General features: G+C 53.1%; 1 protein-coding gene across 1 annotated transcript in view; it reads left to right on the forward strand.

Annotated features, from left to right (window-relative positions):
- Window positions 1-24150, forward strand: part of Hspg2 (heparan sulfate proteoglycan 2) — a 104873-nt gene that overhangs the window by 15885 nt on the left and 64838 nt on the right. The window contains 2 exon segments of the mRNA XM_051171489.1: window positions 19701-19836; window positions 20283-20327. Coding sequence (XP_051027446.1) covers window positions 19701-19836; window positions 20283-20327 — 181 coding nt within the window.

Below are 24150 nucleotides of genomic sequence, written 5' to 3' on the forward strand. Positions count from 1 at the left end.
CCCGGGGAGCAGGGAAGCTGGTTAAATTAGGCAATGTTGTTCCGGGAGGAATGTGTGAGCCTGGTCACCTAGGCTGCAGGGATAGCACCAGGCGGGTCACTCTGCAGAAAATGACAGTTTAGAGCAGAGCAGTTTGGACCTCTTTACATAAGTGATGGAGGGGAACCAGCTGGAAACCACAACTGGGGTGGGGGCCTCCTCGGCTGTGGGCCTCTTTGGGCTGGTCTGATGAGGAGCAGCGTTGAGGGCCAGGCTTCATGGCTCCATGCTTGTGGCGGCTGCCTGATGTGGGTGGGGTTCGTGGTGGTGTGATGCGTGGGAAGGCTGGATGGGCAGTGTTGGCCTTGAATCCTGCTTCTGCCTCTCTCTAGCCTTAGGCTCCCGGGCAGGCCACTGGCTCTCGGGGGTCCAGTGAAAGAAGCTCTTTGTGGAGGGCACCGCGTAGTCTGAGCCCTTTTGTGGCCTTATGATTGTAGGGTTGGCTCGTCTGCAGGATGGCCCTCACCTGGGAGAGCTTCAGGAATGTGGCCCCAGGCCCAGTCCAGACCTACTAAATCTGACACAAACGTTCACAAGGTTCCTAAGGTGGCAGGAGAAGCCCTGCTTTGCTGGCCATAAGAATGACCAGATGTAGCCAGGCGTGGTGGCTCACACCTTTAATCCCAGTGCTCGAGAGGCAGAGGCAGGCGGATCATTGTGAGTTCAAAGCCAGCCTGGTCTACAAAGCGAGTCCAGGACAGCCAAGGCTACACAGAGAAACCTTGTCTTGAAAACAAACAAACAAACATTGTATAAAGCTGAGTGGTAGTGGTGGTGGTTGCATGCCTTTAATCCCGGCACTTAGGAGAAAGTTATATATTACAACACACACACACACACACACACACACACACACACACACACACACAGAGAGAGAGAGAGAGAGAGAGAGAGAGAGAGAGAGAGAGAGAGATTCCTATGTGTAATGAGTAAAAAAATACCCAATCTGCTGTTTGTCCCCAAAGAGCTTTGGCTCCAAAGAAGAGTAACTCAAATGACTGTAATTAGGACTCTCGCTGTAAGGTGGAAATGAAGGCCTACAGATGCATGAGAGAAAAAGAAGTCTTTCTCAGAAATCTCAGGGCAGAGGCTGCGGCTGAGGAGGCCTTGGATGGTGGGCATATTGGAGTGAGGAACACGCACTCCATCAACTCCATAAGGAGCACATACATAAAGGCCCAGGGGCCTTGCGTTCTTCAGAGCGGGTACCACCCAGTTCTGTGGCCCACAGGGGATCTAAGGTGATGCAGAAGGATACATAGCTCCACTTTTTTTTTTTTTTTTTTTTTTTTTTTTGCAAGGAAAAAGTCCCCATGCCCATAGGGATTTGGACTCTCACTAGCTGGGATATTCCATGATCTCTCTGCCCTTTCTTCATGTCCCAAAAAAAAAAAAAAAAATCAAAGTGCTTTTAGAAATGGCCGCCAGAACTTCTGGTCTGGGTGTGATAACCCTTACTTGATGTCTTGATTAACGAGGTGGCCTTATCGCCCTCGCATGTATGATTTCCGCTAGACTTGCCCGGTGCTGCTGACAATAACCGTGGGTGGGGAGCACTGGGCTGGGGCCAGGGGCGCACTCCTGTCTCCTCCGTGGCTTACCAGCTGTCTAGCTTTGGCCTCAGGCAAGCCTCAGTTTCCTTCTCTGAGGATGGAGGTGGTCCTTCCTCTAGGCTTGGCTTGGGGCATGGTGTTGGCGCTGCGGGCATTTGTCTGCTGTGGTAGCTGGGAGCCATACATGACTGTTTAGAAATGAAACTCAGTGAAAGAACATTAAAAGTTTTGAAATATACAGTGTGTCTGTTCACTTGCTTAGTGACAAGTCCTCAAATGTGATAAGTGGTCCCTAAACTGGATGTTGGAGGAGCAGGACCCTGCCATTTTGTTCTGGCAAATACTGTGAGCCTTCAGCTAGGCACGGCCTTGTCATCATCACTATTTCTCTGTCCCATCTGGCACCACCCAGGCCTCAGTGGGACCACATTAGACTGTCCTTGCTGTGCTGGGCCAACCCCAGTGTCTTTACTGCAGCTAGCGGAGAGTCGACACCCCCTCATCTTCCCCTTTGGGATGTCATCATAATAAAAATCTGTGACCTTCTGGCTCCATCCCTTGACTTTCCACTCCACTTCTTTGCGCCTACTCTGCTGGTCTCCTTGTTTGGCCGCTGGCATCTGGACCCTCTATCGCTGCCCTCTGGATTCCCACTACTGGCTCCCAGTGGGGGAGGGAGACAAGCTTCTGCAGTGTCCTGAACTCCCAGCAGGAGTGCCTGCTGCCTGGGCCCCTCAACAGGGTGGAGATGATGGTCTGTTGTGACGGGGCCAGTGGGCACCCTGCCCGCTCCGATGCTCCAGGACCTGGGTGCCAAGTGTGCTGTTTGCACTTGGCCAGGCCTTGTGCTGGCCTGGTGCCCACGAGGGCCGGTCTGCTCTAGCACCCTGGTAACAAAGGCTGCTCCGCTGAGGGGCATGTCTGCCACCTTTGGCTGAGTCCTGAGTGCCAAGTTGGGGCCGAGGCCCAGATAGGCATAAGCAGGGCTGTGGACCTTTAGGAACCAGGTTGGAGATGGAGATCAGCTTGAGCAGTTCAGGTGGGCATGATCTGCACTCCACACCTCTGCCTACAGGGAGGGGCTTTGGTCTAGGTTCATGGGAAAGCTGAGGTCCAGCCCCTCATCTCCCCCCCCCCCCCCCAATCTGGCTGTTTCTTCATCCTGTAGGAGATAACAGGACCAGATGCTCTGGTCCAGGTGGAGGGGGGAATGTGCAGCTTGACAAGAAGAGACAACTTATCAGAGCCCCAGGCTGGCCTGAGCGGAAATCAGAGATCTGACCTTGTTGCCTTCTGCATTTTTCACTCATCCTGTCCCTCCCCCGCTAGAGATCTGAGGGACACCTGGTATCTGAACACTTCTCTGGGGAGGAGGTAGAATCCTGGCCCCTCCATGTTCTCGGGGGAATGAGGGGTAAGAAGAACCCCAGCTCCCAGGGCAGTCAGACACTTAGAAGACCTGCCCACGAAGATTTTCAGAGCATTATTTTTGTTTGTTTGTTTGTTTCTCTGTGTAGTCTTGGCTGCCTGCACTCTCTTTGTAGACCAGGCTGGCCTCGAACTCACAGTGATCCACCCGCCTCTGCCTCCCACTACACCTGGGCATTTCAGAGCATTCTTAGAGTCCTTTTGCCTCGGGCTGATACAGCTGCTGTTCCTCCATGCTCTTCTTCCTCATCCTAGGCACCCATGCTTTCATTCCTCTTGTGGCCCTCCCTCGCGGCCATGGCTACCAACTTATGCCCAGCTACTCTCTGCTCTTTCCCCTTGTTGGTTCTCTTCTTTGGCCCTTTGACAGACACGTTTTAGGGTATTCATTCATGGTCTCTCACTGCAGCTAGTATCAGCTCCCTGAGGGCTGAGTCACTTGCTGTCCTTACCTGCTCCTTCCTTCTGCTTCCTCTGTATGCTGGCCCACTGGCCCTAGTGCCTATGGCTGTGCTCTGAACTCGTCTCTAAGAATTAAACAGAGATCCCAGCAGGACTCTTTGGAAACCCCATATCCAGTGTACAGTGGAAAGTGTTGCAGTGACTTCTATATTGTTATCCACCTGGTAAGTGACAGCCTAAGCAGCTTGGTCCAGCCCTGAGGCTTATACTGTGCTGTGTTTCATGCTAACAAATCAGGGCCTTCACCCCAACTGGGGCCTCAGACTCCACTGTAACTGGATCTGACAGAGTAGGTTCAGGAGTGATATCCGTCTTCTGGGATTCCCTGTGCGCCCCCCACCCCTGTCCTGCCTTGTGTCCTGGGATTGGCCAGTGACAATAGGGTTTACTGACTTAGCATAACTGTTGTCCTGTGGCCCCAAGGCTAGGACAGGGAGCAGAGAATGGGCCCAGGTCCTTGGTGTCCCTGGAGTGTTTAGGGGCAGGTGGACAGGACGCTCCCTCTTCCCCTCCCGGCAGCAGACAATCCTAGTCAGAGGTGACAGGCAGCAGGGAGATTTACTATTTCCGGTAACCGGAGTCCCTGGCAGCGGAGTCCTCCCTGCCAAGGACGGGCACCCCTTCCTCGCTAGCCATTCCTGCTGTTCCTTCTGGGCTGGTCTGTCTGGGGCCTGTCTAGTGTGATGGCATGCTTGAGGGAGCATCTATAGTCCCAGAGGTTGAGATCTGGAGGGGGGGGGCAGGTCGTCTCAGGTCCCACTTTACCCCAACCCCCAGACCTAATTCCTGCTATAGTCTCAGAACCTTCATATGCATGGTGTCTTATCCTGGCCTTGGGGAGTCCCTGTCCCCAAGAAGGAAAGAAATGACTAGGGAAGGCGGTAAATCTTGGATTAGCAGCCAGGAGGCCTGGGGCCTGTCTTCCTCCCCCACTATGTCTCTGGCAGGCTCTTCCTCTCCTTGCGCCCAGCTTTGCCCTGGACTGCCGCCATGGGGCTTTTGAAGTCAGAAAATCAGCCCCAAGTACTACGTCCCTAGCAGCCAGCAGTGTGGAGATGGGATTTGAACAGGCTGCCCAACCTTTGCTGATCACACTAATGGTGCTTACTTCCCCCTTTCTGTGCCTCTCTTGCCCCTTCTGATAGGTGAAGGGTCTCATCCGTTCAGGTGATCCTTTCCGGTCCTTGTGGCCCAGGTTCTGGGGATACTTTGGAACTTTCTTTTTTTTTTTTTTTTTTTTTAATATTTTATTTAATTTTTAATTTATGTGCATTGGTGTACGGGTGTCAGATCTTGGAGTTACAGACAGTTGTGAGCTGCCATGTGGGTGCTGGGAATTGAACCCAGGTCCTTTGGAAGAGCAGGCAGTGCTCTTAACCACTGAGCCATCTATCTCTCCAGCCCACTTTGGAACTTTCTGTGGCCACGTGTCTCTCTCTCTCTTGAGTCTTGTGACAGGAGTTGTTCTTCCTGGAAGTTCTGGAGAACATACTGTTGGTCATTGGTTTGAGGAAGGGGAGGGGTGGGAAGAAAGGGAGAACTGGTGAACTACCTTATAACTCCCGGATGCAAAGCACATCACTTTTTCGGTTCAGCAAGGTGGCCGCTTTTATTCCCATTTTGTAGATGGCCTCTCGTTTCTAGAGGCTCAGAGAAGTCAAGTTTAGTTGCTCAGAGCCACACAGCTAGAAAGCTGCCAGGCTAGTGTCCTGTGCCCAGTGGTGGGAAGTGGCACGTGGCTGTTGCACACTTCCTAAGATGGCTTTGATTTGTTAAAAGAGCGTGTTTAATACATTAGTCTTTCCCCAGAAGTGTTAACATGCTGTAGTAATTTGAATACTTCCATGTTCAAACTACATTTCCCAAGCTGCTTCTGGTACCCGGAAGTAACCCAGAAAGCCTTTGTTCTACAATTTCTTGAGTTTTTGCCTTGGAAAATATGGTCAGTGTTAATTATGGGTGTGTAAGGGTTCAGGGGAGAGAGAGGCCTGTGGGCTAGAGCTGGCCAGGAGTGGAGATCTGAGTGAAGCCTGGAGTAGGTCGAACTCATAGTTGGTAAGACGGAGCAGCCCCCCCCCCCCAAAGTGCTCGTTCACAAGAGTCAAAGGAGACTGTGGGCAGAAAAGCCAATAATGCTCCCAGCCCATGTTTTACCCACAGACCTTTGCTCCAGCCCTCCACCCTCTGCCAGGCTCCCCCAGAACTGGGTGAAGGGCTAGGGCGGTAGATGGGGCAGCGAGCCTGGCCAGCCAGTGGGCTTAGCTAGGCCCCTGGGACTTGGGCAGTGACTGCCTGAGGACTGAGATAACCCCGGTCAACTAGCACTGCCTCCTCCTCCTCCTCCTCCTCCTCCTCCTCCTCCTCCGCCTGTGGAGCCCTTGGCCCCAAAGCCCCAGCAGCTGTCAGCCGGGATGGGTGACAGAGGAGGGTCAGAGGTGACTTCCCAGGCTGCTCTTCTCCTTCAGCTGGGGCTGAGCCCAGCACTGTCTTCAGCCACTGTGCTCCTTCCTCCTCATATGTTTCCCACCATCCTTTTCAGCCCTGCCTCTGGTGGTGGAGGGGGGCACATGGTGGGGGCGAGGCCTGTTCATATCCTTTAGTGCCTTTGATCCCACTAAAGATCTGAAGATAGAGATGAACGTCCTGTTTCTGTGTGAGAGGAAACAGATTCAGAGAGGCCAAGTGACTTGCTGAAAGCCACAGAGCTACATGGCCCCTGGCCCCCGAGTGCCCCCTGCCTCTGCCTTTAAGGAGCGCTCCCACACTCCGACAGAAACCTCATGGTCCCATTCCCAGCTTGGCCACTCAGGCAAGCTGATCTACCGTTTGCCGTGGGACTTCCATGTACGTGCCCATGTGGTCTGATGACAAAAGTATTGGTCTCTTGGAGCTAAGCCAATTAAGATGAGCTAATGAGTTTAACAGCAGAAGTTAGCCCAGGCTCACCCACCAAGCTCATGGGAGCAGGCAACATAGTCATTGTAGAATGCTGGCCATTTGTACACTCTGCAAGGGGTTCCAGACGCATCCTACAAACATTTGTACTACTCAGTAAATATTTGGCACCTACTGTGTGCCAGGTGCTGGAAAAAAGAGCAGTGAAAGATCAAACCACACTTCCCCACCCCTGCTGCTAACATTTGCACCCCACCCCCGACCCCCTTGTAGCGCCTCTGTGCTAACCGCAAAAGCCTCTCTCGCTAGCTCTGCATATGTGGGGTGGGTATTGTATTGTGATCCGCACACATCAGGGCCGCAGATGAGAGCGCCGGGACACAGAGATCATGGGTAGATGGCTGTTCAGGCCCCAGAACCCTGCTTTTCACAGGGTCTGTGACTTGCTTCCGCTGCTGAGCATGAGGGACAACTTAATGCTCAATTCCCCAGGGCCCTACCCTGAAGAGATTATTGGGAGCGTTAGGGGCTGTAGCCGTTGAGGTCTGGGCAGCGACAAGTTCAGGAAGGTCTTGTAGAGGGCAAGGCTTCTTGTTCCTTAGGGAGGAGGCCCAGCCAGGTCTTTAAATACCCCCATGATGCCCAGAATAGTCCCCATTGTCTCAGCTGAGAGCAGACAGAGCCTAGTAGGTCCTGAGGGAGGGAGGCTGGGCCAGGAGGTGGGGGCGGGAGGTCTGGGATATTTCCCTATATGGTGGTTCTGCGTTTCTGCTAATACTTTTCCATTTGCCTCCTGCAGGAAGGCCTGTGAAGGGCAGGACAGCAGCATGAGCAGCTTGCTGCCAAAGAGGGAGCCAGTGGGTGGGGGACTCCCAGGGAGGCCTGCGTGCCTGGGGTAACATGCCCCGGTGGGTGCCAGGGATATGTGCATTGGCCTGCAGGGCCCTCCTGTGGGCAGACCTAGGCCAGCCCCTGCCCAGGGCCTCCTGGCACCTTTGCCTGCTCTGGCTATTTTGAGTGCTGGTTGCATTTAGGCTTGAGGAGTGATGGGGGATCCTGCCCAGACCAGTGATGCTGGGATGAGGGTTAGGGGAGAGCATTCCCTCAACTCCTTCCTTGCCACCCTGATACCCCACCCCACCCTCCCCCACCCCACAGCCTCTGTCTCTGGCCATAGCCTCAAAGGGTCTCAGTCAGATGACTGTGAGGGAGTGCTAGCTCCACAAGCAACGCAGAGTCCGCCAGACCAGCCCCATTCCTTGGGCACTACTCATGGTAATCAGGAATATTTGGGACAAGTGAGGTTTAGGTTTCTTGCTTCCCATGGGCCACTGGGAAGTTTGAAATGTGCACCCGCTCTCTGGCCAGCGTGTCTCTGTCTGTCAGCCCACCCCTGGGTTCTGATGTGTATTTGATTTATTTTCCCTTGCTGCTGTTGTGCGTTCATCTTGCAAGCTGCCTGAAACAGGAAGGGCAGGGAGACCCTAGCCCAGCTCCTGTGACCTGGCTTGTCCTGACTTTGTCATCACCCCTAGCAGCCAGCCCCCCTTTTTCCTGAGGGGAGACACAGGCTGGGATTCTTAGAATCCTAAGATTTGGGGGTCTCAGTGTGCTAAAACTGCAACTCAGAATGCCTCAAAGCTGGGATCCTCTGGACCTGGAGTTACGGACAGTTGTGAGTGGCCCAGTGTGGGTGCTGGGACTCAAACTTAGGACCTTCTCTGTGAGGACAGTAGGAGCTTTGCAGTGAGGAAGTTTCCAAGTCACACAAGTTTGGGACTTGGTAAATAAGATCAAGAGGTGGGGAGACAGGCTGGGGGGATGAGGAGGCTCCTGGCTCAGTTTCCTTACATCAGGCTTTCTCAGGTGGCCCCCCCCTTTTTCTTTCGTTTTTTTGAGACAGGGTTTCTCTGTGTAGCCTTGGCTGTCCTAGACCAGGCTGACCTTGAACTCACAGCAATCCGCCTGCCTCTACCTCCCAAGTGCTGAGGTTAAAGGTTTGTGCCACCATACCCGGCTCAGGTGCACTTTCTATATAGTCCTTATAAGTATTCCTGTTCCAGGGCCACTGTGCCCTGGGATGGACATTTGTTGTGAGGAAACAGGGGCCCCTGTTCCCGTTGCAGCATCTACGGACCCAGCCTGCTGCCGCTTCCTTCCCTCCCAGAGGCAGATGAGGAAATCCTAGGGCAAGGGTGCTGGCCTCCTCAGCCCAGGATCCAGCTTTCACTTGGCCTGTTTTTTCCTGTGGGGGATGCCCACGGTTGGCCACACTGAAAACCTCACAGAGTCCTGGCTGCCTAGCTGTCTTGAACAAGGCTTTGGAGCTGTGGAGCTTTGCCTGTACTCGTCTCTGAGCCTGCTCTTTGGGGCACTCTTCAGAGACTGTGGTAGCCGCTTGTCCCTCAGAGGTGGGCATCTAGCAGGAATGCCTAGGTGTTAGGGGGCAAAGAGATGCTAGGAGGTGGGAGGGACTAGGGGATGTAGAGCTCCTTCTAGGCTTGTGCCCAGGCGTCCTGGGTTCAAGTCTCGGTCTTACAACTCAGTAACCATGAGCAAGCTGCCTCTTGGAGGTTCAGGTTCTTTGCTGGTAAAATCCCTCCTCTTCCTCTTCTTCCTCCCCCTTCTCCTTTTCTTCCTCGTCCTCCTCCTCCTTCAATAAAGGTGTTGTTGGTGCTGGAGAGATGACTCAGTGGTAACGAGTACTTTCTGCTCTTCCAGAGGATCCCAGCTCAGTTTCCAGCACCCATATTAAGTAGTTTGTGATCATCTGTAACTCAAGCTCCAGGGGATCCAACACTGTCTTCTGGCCTCCTTGGGTTCCTATACACACGTGACATACCCAGAGGCACACATGCATACGTGGACATAACATTAAAAAAATAGATTGAAGTATTTATTTATTTATTTTGGTTTTTCAAGACAGGATTTCTCTGTGTAGCCATGGCAGTCCTGGACTCACTTTGTAAACTAGGCTGGCCTCGAACTCACAGCGATGTGCCTGCCTCTGTCTGCTGAGTGCTGGGATTAAAGGTGTGCACCACCATGCCCAGCCTGAAGTTTTTATTTTTTAAGATGATTTGTTTTTATTATTTTACTTTGCAGCTTAGGCTGGACTCAAACTCATGGCAGCCCTCGTGTTTGAGGTTTTCCAGTGCTGGAAAAACAGTAGTGAGCCACAATACTCCCTGCAATAATTTATTTTATGAACATTGATGTTTTGTTTGCATGTACATCTAGTTGCATATAGTCATAAGCTGCCATATGGGTGCTGGGAACTGAACCCAGGTCCTCTGCAAGAGGAGCCAGTGCTCTTAACCACTGAGCCATCTCTCTAGCCCCCAGATTTATTTTTATTGTTTTAATTACATGTATGTACACATGAGTGCAGGTGCCAGGGTGGAGGCGTGTGCAAGAGGGCTCTTATCCCATCCCCTAAACTAGAGTTATAGTCAAATGTGGGTGCTGGGACCTGAACCGAGGTCCTCTGCAAGAACAAAAAGCATTCTGAGCCATCTCTGCAGTGCACCCCACTGCCATCCATTGTTTTGGGGGGGCAGGGTTCAAGACAGGGTTTCTCTGTGTCATGGACTCACTTTGTAGACCAGGCTGGCCTTGAACTCACAGAGATCCACCTGCCTCTGCCTCCCAAGCGCTGGGGTAACAGGTGCTTGGCACCGCGCCCAACTCCCCATCCATTCTTGAATTTAACAGCTATGGTGAGTACCTGCCATGGACAGAGTGCTGGGGGAACAGTGGGCAGAGGCCTTCCCTGCCTTGGGGGCACCTTCTAGTGGACAGGAGGATGGACAGGCAAATGTGCCAAAAGAATGAAGTGGCCAGTGAGAGCCGGAGCTGGGGTGGGGGTGGGGGTTGGGAGGGGGGAAGGGAGTGAAAGGGAGAGAGCATGGATTCCTGACCTGGAGTGTGGCCCAGACAGGTCTCTAAAAGGTGACATTTTAGCAGAAACTGGGGGAAAAGAGGAGTGACTGGAGGAATGTGTGGGTCCAGGGACCAACTCAGAGAATACAGAACATGCCAAGGCCCTGGGGTAGGTATTTTGGACTCTGTGGAGAATACAGTGAACGTACCTGAAAGAGAGAGAAAGGAACAGAGGAGATCGGCAGGGGTGTGTCTGTCCGTCTGTCCACCAGTTGCTATAGTGATGGCCTTTTTTTCTCACCTAGGCCTGATACAGTAGGTTTAGGGGGTAGACACTGTCCTTCTTGGTGTCTCCTTTCAACAGAAGCTTGGGAAGCCTCCTCCAGCCTCATGAGAGAAATCTGCAGGTGTGGACAGGCCCAGCCAGGCGGCATGGTCCTCAAAACCCCATAGACAGACCAGTGCCCTACAGCAGCAGAGCTGCCAGGAGCCAGAGAACCTGAGGTGTAAGGCAGGCTGTGAACAGGAGGTGGCACGTGAAGGCTGCCGGCAGTTGGCACCGCCGTGCTTGGCAGAGAGTGTTCAGTCCCTAGGGAACCTTTCTGCTGGGCAGCCCAGCCTGGGGAGCTGCTCCCACCACCAGCCTTGACCAACCATATCTTACCTGAGCGTGAGGTAGGAGCTCTTCCTAGAAGGGTTCCTGTATGCTCCCTGGAGCTGGAAGGCAGCTACCCCAGCCTCCAGGGGAGGCTCATTCCTGGGATGTGTTTGGGAGCCTGAAGGGAGGGGAGGGTGCGTGGGGAGCAGGAGCCTTCATAGTTCACAGCATAGCTGAGGGCCAAGCACTTGGAAGTGGGAAAGCCCAGGTACTGCTTCCCTTAGGGTCTTTATGTCACACTTGCTGCTTTCTACCACTCCCTCCTGCCCCCCCCCCCCCATGGCACAGGCCCTCCCACCTTTGAACCCATGTGCCCTCCTACTTTGAGAATCACCTATTCCCTGCTCCACTTCATTCTGGCAAAACTTTTCTTTTTTTGGTTTTTCAAGACAGGATTTCTTTCTGTAGCCTTGGCTGTCCTGGCCTCACTTTGTAGACCAGGCTGGCCCTGAACTCACAGAACTCCGCCTCCCAGAGTGCTGGGATTACAGGCCAGTGCGCTAGTGCGCCCAGCTCCAGCAAAAAATTTTCAAGACCAGCTTCCCTGTACCCCTTTACTAAATAAGGGGCCTCTCTGTGCAGCCCCAGCCTCTGTCCTTCTGCATCACAGCCCTTCACATGCTGAGTACTCAACGCTCGGTTGGAGGTCTGGAACCGCTCTGAGCTCAGGGAGCTTATGTAGCTCAGGCTGGCCTCAAATTCACTATGTAACAAAGGATGACCTTGAACTTCTAATCCTCCTGCGTCTGTCTCCCAGGTATTGGGATTGCATTGTTCATCATCACTCCCACTTTACGTGGTCCTGGCAGTTAAACCTAAGGGCTTTCTTTGTGCTTGCTGGACAAATAGTCTTATCAGCTGAACCGTATCACCAGCTCTTGTTGATGATTTTGAGATAGGGTCTTGCTGTGCATCCTGCTGTTCTGAAATTCACTATGGAGATCAGGCTGGCCTCTAACTCCCAAGAGCCATGCTGCCTTTGCCAACCCCAGTGCTGAGATTACAGGCCTACACTATCACACCTTGTTTGCTTTACCCCTATGTATGGACTCGGCGTAACAGAACTCAGGAAGTGGAGGTCAAAGGGATTTGAACTCAGTCTTAACAGGCAGGTCTGGCGGATGACACTCAGTAGATGGAGAAACCAGGGCCACCCATCTGGAATGTGGCACGGTGGCCTGAAATCAAGGTGCCTGACTGCATGCCGGGTCTGGTTATTCGATCTGCCTCACTTCCAAGTCTACTGAGATCCAGAGGTCTCATGCTTTCTCTCATCCTGTCTGGTCTAAAGCAAGTGGGCATAGATGGCGGCCTAGCTGTGTGAGAGGGATGCTGAGGCAGCGAACACCTCAGGGTCTCCCAGGGTAAGCTTAGCCAACCTCAGAGATCACTGTCCACACTTCCCAACAAACTCCAGATTCCACTTGCCAGGCACAGTGGTGTACACCTGTGACCCCAGTACTCCACAGGCTGAGGCAGGAGGATCACCATAGGCTTTAGTCTAGTCTGGGCTCCACAGTTTCAGGCTAGGCAGGGGGTTCCATAGTGAGTCTGTCTTAAAAGCAAACAAACACACAAAAACAAAACAGAACACAACCAACCAAACAACCAAAATATCAAATAAAATTATTTTAAGGAATAAAGCAAAATAGCAATAAAAGTTACCCCCTTCCTGGTATAGACAACAACTAAAGCCGGCTGATGGGGACCCCCTGAAGCTGCTAAAGGAGAAAAGAGAAAGGTGGGTGCTGTTCAAAGCCACCCCAACTTCCTGATCCCTGGGCTTATGCAGGAAACCCTGATCCCCTCCTGTGTTCCCCAGTGATCCCTAGTGCCCAGGTTGGAATGCAGCCTTTCCAGATTCCAGGCCTGGGGGAGCAGGTGTCTGTCAGAGGTCAAGCCGGGGTCTCTCAGCCTTTGCTGCTGAGCTAGTAATAGCAGGTAAGCCTCGAGCCCTGGGTTTCAAATGTAGTTCCCATTAGCTGTGTGCCTTTAGCGTATGACCTTACCTCTCTGTGCCTAGTGTCCTTACGAGTAAGTTGTGGTCCCCACTACTTGATATGAATTTGACTGCTCTGTGCCCTATAAAGACCTTAGGTCAGCACCCTGTTCATCGTGGCACCCTGAGCATCAATCACTGTTCTTCTGGGGAGCGAATTCTTCCTGGCTGAGTGGCTGGCAAAAGTCCTACCGCCACCTTGAGGGCCCAAGTATGAGAAGCTGGCAGGCCTCCCCAGAGGCACGGGCACATGGGCCTGCCAGAGAAGCCAGAGCCACCGCTTTTCCGGCCCGACGCCCCTCTCAGACTGCCAGGGGATTAAAGGCCTTTAGGCCTTTGTGTTGTGCTCATGGCAAACTGCTGCCCTGACAGATTCCTTCCCCTCTGCTGTCTGTTGCCCTCAACAGGACACTGGGCAGCAGGGGGGAGGGGACGTCTTGGCCCTGTCCCTAAGGTCTGGGCTGGAGCAGAGGAAATAGAACTTCTTGGGGTCTTCCTAGGCACCTGCATCATGGCAGAGGGGCCAAAGTCTGGGGCTGTGGCCATGCGGATCATGGGAGAAGGAGGCAAGTGGTCAAACCAACCCCCACTGTCTCTGGATTCTGATGAGGTGAGCTCACTCCAGCCCCAGATGCCTGGAGCCTTGCCCTGGGCAGCCATAACTACCCTGGGGACTGCTTGGAGGGGGAGGGGCTCAGAACATCCTGACCAGCTGTGGGGGTGGAGAGGGGCTCAGTTCCAAACCTGAGCCGTGAAGACAAAGGCTGGGAGCTGGCTACCCAAGGCATGTGAAGAATGTCTCCAGAGAGCCCCCCCACCCCCACCCCCGTTTACTCAGAGCTGGCAGGTAGCTGGAACAGGAACCCTGAACCCTGAGGCTCAGCCCAGCCTAGGTTCTGCCACTTAGCCAGCCTCCCTCACTCTGAACCAAGAGGTAAGCCCTGGCCCCAGCTCACACCCTGCCTTCTGCAAGCATCACCCCTCAGCCATACCCACCCTCACCTCCACTCTGACCTCCCTGTATAGCTGCTGTCCACACAGCAGAACAATTGGTACTCACCTGCCTGCCTGGTCATAGGTACACAGCTGTCCCCTCCGAACCTCAGTTTCCTCATTCATAAAAATGGAACCAAGTTTGCAGTGGCAGAATGGATGTAGTTTGGAATCCAGAAGTTTTTGCGATTGAGAAAGGAGACACAGAGCACTTGCCAGCTGTGAGGCAACAACTTCCATGGGATCTCGGGCCATACCGCACAACCAAACACATGGACACACACATGTGTTCCAGCTGCTCTTGGTGTCTCAAGCTGTAAAGCCCAGCACTTGGGAGGCGGAAACAAGAAAATCTCCCTGAGTCTGAGGCCAACCTGGTCTACATAGTGAGTTCCAGAGCAGCCAGGGCTACACAGTGGCTCCCAGTCTCAAAGACAAAAGCAAAAACATGCTGCGCACAGTGTCTTATCTCATTTCTATAGTTTCAACATTGTGGGGCTGGAGGCAGGAGGATCATAAATTCTAGGTTATTCTTGTCCGCATAGTGAGTTTGAGGCCAGTCTGGGAGGCGTTGTCTCAGACTTGAACAAAACAACAACAAAAGAAACCCAAAATAAAAGCAAAACACAAGACATGGTTGAACGTGTCCATGACCCCAGCCCTTAGTATCTGGGACTGGGGCAGGAGGGTCTAGCTAAGCTACATAGTGAGACTCTGTTTCTAGAAAAAGCCAAAGAAACTCTTGAGTAGTCCCTGTTTTGCGGGTACAGAATGGTGTCCCTGTAACATCAGGCCTGTGGGGCTGCTACAAGGATGGATCAGTCTAACTTTGTTTTGTATTGGTTTTGGGTTTTTTTTTTTTTTTTTTTTTTTTTTTAGGCACGGTTTCTCTGTGTGATAGCCCTGGCTGTTCTGGACTCACTTTGTAGACCAGGCTGTCCTTGAACTCACAGAGATCCACCTGTCTCTGTGTCCCAAGTGCTGGGATTAAAGGGATTCGCCACCACACCCGGCTTTTATATAGGATCTGAACTCAGGTCCTCATGTTTGACCAAGTATTTTCCCCACTGGGTCACCGCCTCAGCTCCCCTGCCTCTTACTGTCTTCTCTCATTGTGTTCTTGTCACTCAGGAGCTTTGATTTGAGCAGTCTTATGGTTTAGCCTTTGAAAGGTGCACGCTGGGCATGGTGGCACACACCTTTAATCCCAGCACTTGGAAAGCAGAGGCAGGTGGATCTCTGAGTTCGAGGCCAGCCTGGTCTACAAAGTGAGTCCAGGACAGCCAAAGTTACACAGAGAAACTCTGTCTTGAAAAACCAAACACAAACAAATAAAATTTAAAAAAGAAAGACAGAAAAAAAAGTGCACACTTAACACTGTGGAAACCCCACACCTCTGTCCTGTATTTACCTGTGTTGCCATGCTCCAGGCTTGGCTTGGTTTCCATGCTGTGCCTGTTTCTCCACTCTGAGAACACCCTAGCTAGCCTTGACCCCCTCCAAAGCCTCACAGAGGCTGGAGAGGATGGCCTAGTTTTCCTCTGGACCTCTATAGGCCTTGTACCTAGAGGGATCTCCATGTGCCATTTGTCCCCACCAGAGAAAACCTGGACACACACCCAGAACTTGAGAGTGGTGCCCCCCCAGAAGTTCCTGTCTGGTACCCTACCTGCGTGCCACCTGCCTGGGTTCAGAAAATTGCTGTCACCAGGGACTACCCCTGCTTACACCCTTGCCTCTAGTCCTTGTTCCCAGCATGTTAGAAACAGACTTTGGCCTTGGCCTGCTGCATGAGTCACCCACCCCCCTTAACGCCAGCAACCTACAGGTCTGGAAAATCCCCCTCCCAGCTTGGCTCCTTCCTCACTGCCTCAGATCTTCCTCCACCTCTGCCTGAGTGCTCCTTGTCCTCTGGGAGGAAGCAGGGCTCCCGCGCCGGAGACAGGCTACAGGGCAGGAAGCCTGGGTTCTATTTTCTGCCTCTGACCTTGGAGCTACCCATGGCCCTCCTTCGGACTTAAGGAACACCCTGCAAAGGCCCAGGCTGCTGCCAGCACAGCATGCCCTTGAGCCATTCATGGAGCTAGTCAGGTTGAGGATGGAGTCTGGGGTAGCCATGGACATTCTGCTGGGAACTGCTGTCTGCTTTGGCCTTGCAGCCTCTGTGAGGTCTAGCCCGGATCTTGAAGCAGAGGCTAGATCCACGATGATCTATCTAGGCCAGGGCTGTGTGGAAGAGCCACACACCATTGCTCCACTACCTCAGAGGGTCTTTGTGAGCTGTAGTTCTAGACCACCAGGGTAAATCCCACCCGTCACAGCCAAACCCATCTTTCGCTGCCCCATTCCCTCCTTTTCAGTTCATCACCTACAGCCAGCTTCGGGCGTTCCTGGTGTGCAAGGGAGCGCTCTGGGATCAAGTGCAGGCTCTCACTAGCCCGAAGCAAAGGCTAGGCTGGCCAGCTCTGAGTCCCTTCTGCTATCAGGTAGCCAGCCCCACTCTGCTCTTTTCAGAGCGTCTTTCCCTCTGGCTCCATTTCCCCTGCCAGATGTGAAACACAGCTGCCTTCAGATGGACAGCTCTTTTGCAAATGAAGTCTCTCCCCCTGGCTGTCTTGCCTGTTGCCCTGGCTGCCCCTGTATACTCAGATGCTGGGGAGGGAGCTACAAGCAAGAGCAGCTGGCATGTACGACCTGGGTGTCTGGGGCTGGGGGACTTCTGACTCAGTGCCCTGCACTCTTGGCCTTCCTGCAGATGTGTGTTCCTGGCATGTTTTTCCCTGTTGAATCTCACTTTGCTATTTCCTGTCCAGTTCCAGGCTACTCCCCCACCCCCTTCCTCCCTACAAGGAGCCGTGAACCTTGCTTAGCAGCAAGGGTTTCCTTTCCAGACAGCCGTGTCTAAGTGGTGCCAGGAATCTACGCACCCCATGCTCAGCCACCATAGCCTTGCTCGCACCGGCATTGGGAGGGCGTGGGTGAGGCAAGGACCCAAGTACATACTCTCTCAAACTTTCTGTGCTCCGAATCAGTGCCCCTGCCCCAACTTTGTCCCCCGGTGTCAATCAAGACCTGCTCAAGACTCACCCTCCAGCCACCTCTACTCCCAGGGAGGGAAGGAGGCAGGATCTGGGCTTGTTTTAAAGTGTGGCTCTCAGAATCCCCTGGGTGTGCTCAGCTGTGTCAGACCTGGGATGAGCAGCTACCTCACGCGCTCAGAGAAGAGGCCAGGAATCCAGGCCACTTCACCAGTCCTGGAGGTGTTTTTGTCTGTTTTGCTTTGTTTTGATGATGGTGGAACTTGGGATCCAAGCCAGGGCCTTGCCCAGGTGAGGGAGGCAAGTGCTCTATCAATGAACCCTGGGACCTACCCTAGACAAAACTCGATTTATTTTCAGTTTTTTGAGAAAGCGTTTCACTGTGTAGCCTTGGTTGTCCTGGAACTCGTTCTGTAGACCAGGCTAGGCTGGTCTCAAACTCAGAGATCTGACTGCCTCTGCTTCCTGAGTGCTGGGATTAAAGTCATGTGCCGCCACCACCACCTGAATTTTTAATTAATTAATTAATTTTGAGACATGGTCTTAATAAGGCCCATGCTGGCCTTGAACACATGACCTTCTTGCTTTTGCCTCTTGAATGCTAGTGTTATAGGCATGTGCCCCCATGTTCAACTACTGGTCCCAGAGATTCCGAGGTCAAATACCTGTATGCATAGGGACACAGTCCACAAGTCCTTTGGCTGCCACTCTGGACAGGAATGGGCCCTTCTGTGGTGGGGAGAGAAGAATCAGGTGGCGGCATTGCTCTTTGGCTATGAGGACAAGGCAGAGCGCCATGCCAGGGTGGCAGGTGAAGGCAGTGCAACAATTATCCAAGGCTCAGCAGCCAGGCGAAGACAAAGTGCCCAAGTGGTGCTCAGTCCTGGAATAGGAGGAGGGGATACACAGGTTTGTGGGTTGGGTCCCAGTTGCTATCTCTTACCCATGTGTTCAGGGATTGCTTGTGTGTGCTGAGTAGAGCTAAGCCCATCGCTCCTCTTGTCTTCTGGTTGCCTCTATCCAGTGGGGATACTGATGACACAGTGTGAGCCCAACAGGACCCAGGACCTGGCCAGGAAGAAGTGGCTGTGAAAGACAGGGAGTCTGCTGTCTCTCTAGAACTTTCTTTTTTTGTCCCTGCTGTCGATGCACAGGTGACTCAGAGTAAATGGGACTTGCTTCAAGCACATGAGTCAGTAATGTATGTGAGCATAACACATACGCTGGAGCCATTGCCCCAAAATGTCTTGAGTCCCTTCCTGCCCTCCTGTCTAGTCCACAGACCAAGCAAACTGCTGATCTGTCCTTCTGTCACCGTGTGCGGCACCCTTTCTCACCCATAAGTGGACACATAATCCCTGGGTCTTTGTTATCTGCTGCCTGTCACTCTACAACTGAGCTCATTCAAATGGCCGGGCACAGCCACCACCTGTGTGCGTGTTTATTTCTTTGTTTTGTTTCTTTGAGACAAGGTCTTAGGTGACCTAGACTGACCTCCACCTCACTGTGAAGCCAGGGTTAACCTTGAACTCCTGATCCTCCTGCCTCTACCTGCGAAGTGTTTGTGATTACAGGCGTGAGTCACTACACCTGCCTAACTGTACCTTTTTATTACCAGGTAGTTGGAGGGGTGATGGCTAAATGGGGTCGATGTTGAGGATAACATGAGATGGTCCCAGAAACTAGGAAGGAAGGACGTTGTGGCGGAAGGCTGGGGGGTTGTGGATTGTATGGAATTGAGGTCTTTCACAGGGAACTGAGTGCCCTCTGTCCAGTCCAGGCTGCTCAGACACTGCTGACACTCAGACTCTTTCACCAGGGATTTGGGACTGGTCTGGGGTCATTGAATACTGCATTCCTGTGCCTGGGGGCCTCCCAGCCTTTGGGCTCCCCTGAGTGATTTTCCTCTCAGTTACCTGGACAACGCCTTTGAAAACATCTTGATGTTGCCGAAGTCGATGCAGGCATTTACTATCCATGGCCATTTCTGGGGAAAGCCTGGGTAATGAGTAGCACCAGTGCCTCTTGCTGGGCCTCTGTGCTGTGCCGCTGCCTGCCCCCGACTCCCCTACCTCCCATCCCCAGCTTTCCCAGGACAGATGCCTTAGACCCAGTTAAGCTTAACAGTAGCCTGAGGTGGTGGGGGAGTTGACGTCTGACTTGCTCCCATTTAGACTAGCTGCAGGGCTCTATGTGTTGTTCTGGACAGTGGAATGTGCTGCCTGCAGCCAGGCTTGGACAGCAGGCAGACCGGATGGAGAAGGCCAAGGGCCTGAGGAGAGACTGTTACAGAAGCCCAGATCAAGCCCCTCACTTCTGCCCTTACCACCTTCACACTTAAAGTGTCCGCTGTTCTGCCTGCTCGTGTCTGTTGTCTCTACCGATCCAGGTCACCCCATACCTACCCGTGTCCCCTTGCCTACTCTCATGTCCTGGGTGTCCCTTGTATTCTCCAAAGAAAAAGAAGCCACCTTTTACCAGACGATCTTCCTTTTACTGTCTGCTCTGTCTGAAGAATCCTTGAGAATCTTCACGTTGGGCTCTGAAGCCTCCTGGGTTTGGTGGGTCTTTGGGAAGATGAGTCACAAAAAGTATTTCCAGCTCTTCCTGGCTCTCTTAGCCATACTGAGTCTAACAATGGGGGGGGGTGGATTTTGGGATGAAATGTTGGGGCCCCTCTGAAGTGAGAAGAAGGGCCCTGAAGTTTGGCAGTGAACAGGAGGGGCTGACTCATGGACTGTCATCTCCCATAGGTGACACACGGTCTGAGGGCCTATGATGGCCTTTCTCTGCCTGAAGACACAGAGGCTGTCACAGCAGGCTTGGCTGGCTGGTCCTATTCAGACCTCTCTGATGATGAGGACCTGCTGGCTGATGATGCATCAGGAGGTGAGCCAGGCACTCCCCTGCTAGGGATGGAGGGCTGCCGGGAACAGCTCTGGCTTTTCTCATTGGAAGGTCTCATGAAAGTCACCCCAGATGGGACTTCAAGAAATAGCCCATAGCCAGGCATGGTAGCACACTCTTGTAATCCCAGCACTCAGGAAGACAGAGGCAGGTTGATTGCTGTGAGTTCGAGGCCAGCCTGATATACAAAGTGAGTCCAGGACAACCACGGCTATACAAGGCTGACCTGGCTCCTCTCCCCGACTCATTGGACAAATGGTCCCTGGAATATGGGACCTTGGTTTGTATCCTATGATGGAGGCCTCCAAGCTAACTAGGCACAGGGTCAGGGTGAGGTAACCGTTCTGTATTCACTTGCAATAGTGCCCGGTGTCATGTCGGTGTGCAGTGTTTGTTGCTACTGACTTAAGTCTGACTTTTATTTGCAGATGGCCTTGGCAGTGGAGAACTAGGCAGTGGGGACTTCCAGATGGGTAAGTTGCTGAGGGGAGCCCTGGAGCAAGCTTATCGGTTGTAGAGGCCCCATCTCTTGGCTGAAAGCCCGAGGGTCCTGTGGGGATGTTCCCTTTTTTGTTGTTTGTTTGTTGGCTTTTCAAGATATGGTTCCTCTGTGTTATCTTGGCTGTCCTGAGCTCACTTTGTAGACCAGGCTGGCCTCGAACTCACCTGCCTCTGCCTCCCGAGTGCTGGGATTAGAGGTGTGTACCACCACGCCCGGCTGCTTTCTTCTTCTTCTTCTTCTTCTTCTTCTTCTTCTTCTTCTTCTTCTTCTTCTTCTTCTTCTTCTTCTTCTTCCTCCTCCTCCTCCTCCTCCTCCTCCTCCTCCTCCTCCTCCTCTTCCTCCTCCTCCTCTTCCTCCTCTTCCTCCTCTTCTTTGGTTTTTTGAGACAGGATTTCTCTGTGTAGCCTTGACTGTCCTGGATTTGCTTTGCAAACTAGGCTGGCCTCGAACTCACAGCGATCCGCCTGCCTCTGCCTCCCAAGTGCTGGGATCAAAAGCGTGTGCCACCACCACCTGGCTTGATGGTCCCTTTCTTGATGAGTGACAACTGTGTGAGCTGATGGGCAAGCACCTGCAAGGTTGGGAACAGCCAAGTTTAGCTATCTGCCTGTGTCACCTGCACAAAACTCTGGACAGTGGCCACAAGAAGCTCAGTTCTAGTTGGGACAGAAAGCCAGGCTGCCTCCCAGTGTTCAAAGTAGTGGGGCATCTCCAGGGCTGAGGTCGTTTCCCCTTACCTGGTGTAGCAGGAGCATCCAAGCATCTGAGGGTGTCATCCCACCTGCGCCAATGCACGCAAGACTGGCCCAGAGAAGCCTGGCCAACTATGATGACCTCATAGCACATGGACACGGCTGCTGCCTCAAGTTTTCCCACTCATAAATCTTGGCAGGACCAGAGGACGCCCAGCACCTGGCTAGGACCAGAAGTAGGAGTATTGGGCGGTGTTGTGGATGTGAGCCATCTCCCAGGGTAGCCTGGACTGATGCACTCTGGGAACTGCCTCCTGTTGAGGCTTTGGTCTGTCTAGTTCCCTCGGGAGCACCTGTGACCTGCCCTGAGGGTCATGGGAATGCTGGAATGCCTTCTGTAGTATACCCCCTTCAGATGCTTCTTTGCAGGCTCTTCTCTTCTGGGATTCTGGGGGTGAGGGTAGGCAAGGCCAGAGGTGCAGGAAGAGAGGGAACAGGGTAGCTGTTTCCTAGGAGGGCCCAAGCCCAGGCCTTTGTCTTTCTTTGTGGGAGGTGGCATGGCCTCAATCTCCAGTCCCAACGCTGCCTGGCTGGCTGCCCTTGGGGTATGGCCAGCCAGCTGGGCTTAGTCCCAGCCTGGGAGGCACAGGTGTGTATCCTGATGGCCCAAGCTCCTAGTGTGTATCATACAGGCTTGCTCAGGACCAGCACCCTTCCTCTGTAGGCAAGGAAAGGCTGGCCCTGAGTCTGATAGTGCCAAGCTTGGGTTGGCTCCCAAGCCCCCAGCCCCTGAGATGTCCCTTGCAGCCAGGCAAGGCTGTAGCTCCCCAGCTCCTCCCGGCTTCATCTGAACCACCCCTGGCTATGCCTATCACCTCTCCTTGTTTGCTTCTGGCTGCTAACCAGCCTGTCAGCCTTTCCCCCACCATCAGCCCTGCTCTGGCCACTGCCTATTTGATTTGCTTTTTGGTTTTTGTTTTTGGCTTTTCTAGACAGATTTCTCTGTGTAGCCTTGGCTGTCCTGGATTCCCTTTTGCAGACCAGGCTGGCCTCGAACTCACAGAGATCCACCTGCCTCTGCCTCCTGAGTGCTGGAATAAAAGGCATGTACCACCACGCCCGGCTGCCTATTTGAAATAACTTCCGTCCACTTTCTCCTTGGCTCCCCAGTTCCAACCTCCACCACCGTCTCTTCCCCTCTCCCTCTCCCTTTCCCCTCCCCATCTTTACCATGGTCTAGACCTTTCTATGCTCTCTCCCAATTCTGCTTTCTGTGTGTCCTTTCCCCTGGTTCTCTGTGGCCTGTTCTGTCTCTGCTCTGTCTGTCTGTCTGTCCATTTTTCTGGGGACCACCCCCCCCAGCTTATCCTTGATGTTCAGTCTTTTTCCCTGTGTTCCTCTGTCTAGCCCACCTTGGCCAAGAGTCACACAGGAGGCCCAGAGGTACCTCTGGGAACAGTTGAGGCCAGGCCAGGTGCCATTCTTCCTCTAGTGGTGCTGGCCAAGGCACAGCCAAGTTTGAGATTGGGGAGCAGCTTGTCTCAGCCTCTGCACAGGCTGGTTTCCTGCCCACCCAAGGGATCCCAAAGTGGAGACACAGCCCAGTCACAATGAGAATGAAGACTCTGCTGAGCAGGAATGGGTGCTTAAGGTTTTGGGGGTGTACGCCTCCCACTCACAGGAGGACTCGGCAGTTTATCTTCCTCTGCTCCAGCCTCTGATCTCAGGGAATGCTTTAGCTAGGGTCAGAAGGCCAGGTGGAGGAGGCCTGGTCAGGGCAGATGCCCAGAGCACCCCCTCCCCGAGGCAGCCTCAGAATTCCTGCCATCTCAGCCCCTCAGAGCTGGGTGGGTCCTCAAGTGAGGTGCTTGCCCTGGCTTTGGGACAAGGAGAGGGGTCAGTCTGGAAGACTCCAGCCCTTCCCTGGTAGAAAGGGGCTTTGTGGTGCTCTAACACTCTCCTCGGGAGTGGGCACATTCCTGGGCAGAGGCCCGGCCTCCTCACCCGAACTTGGCCGTGGGCTGAGGCCAGGGGCCGGGGTGGGGGCTCTCAATGGGCCTCTGTGCTTGCACACAAGAGGCCTCTGTGGCAGAGCGCACAGCCCTACACTCCGCCCACAAGCTCCACCTACTCAGCACCCAGGAGCTGGGCCCCACCATTGGCTGTGGTTCAGACAGACACAGCATCCCCTCAATGTGTAGGATCCAGTCCTGCACCTACCCCTGGGACCCTCTTAACCCCCCATAGAGGGAGAACACCTTAGCTTGGAGTCTGCGCATCTCTAGGCCCAAAAGATAGAGAGTAAAGTGGAAGACACCCCCCACTCTGTCACGTACATCCTGACCAAATGTCACACGTACTCACTTCAGTCTCAGGGCCTTTGCACATGTCAGCTCCCCTGTGTACAGTGCTTTTCTTACAGACACTGCCATGGTCACCCCTTTCCTTCAAAGAGACTCCTTCCTTGAACCCCCATTAAAAACAAAAAACAAAAAACTATACCCTCAAGCTAGGCGGTGATGGTGCATACCTTTAATCCCAGCACTTGGGAGGCAGGGGCAGACAGATCTCTGTGAGTTCGAGGCCAGCCTGGTCTACAAAGTGAGTTCTAGGGACAGCCAGCCAGGGCTACACACAGAGAAACCCTGTCTCAAACCCCTCCCAAAAAGGAAAACAAAACAAAACAAAACAACTATCTCCTCCCTTCCTTCCCTAGCAGGCTCTCTCCCAAGTCCCATTCCTGATAATCCACACATTCTTTTTTTTTTTTTTTTTCATTTGTTTGGTTGGGTTTTAAATTTTTTTTTTTTTTTAAATTTTTTTTTGGTTTTTTGAGACAGGGTTTCTCTGTGTATCTGGCTGTCCTGGACTCACTTTGTAGCCCAGGCTGGCCTCGAACTCACAGCGATCTGCCTGCCTCTGCCTCCCGAGTGCTAGGATTAAAGGCGTGCTCCATCACGCCCGGCCACATCCACATAATCTTACCCCCAACTAGAAAATGATCTTCCTGGGGATGGAAATTTCCGTTTGATGAGTCTATCGCTATCCCCTGCCCTTGAACACCCCCAGCACACAGTAGACCCTCCATACCGCTTCTTACTG

Source organism: Acomys russatus, chromosome 29, assembly GCF_903995435.1.
Source record: "Acomys russatus chromosome 29, mAcoRus1.1, whole genome shotgun sequence".
NCBI classification, from domain to species: Eukaryota; Metazoa; Chordata; class Mammalia; order Rodentia; family Muridae; genus Acomys; species Acomys russatus.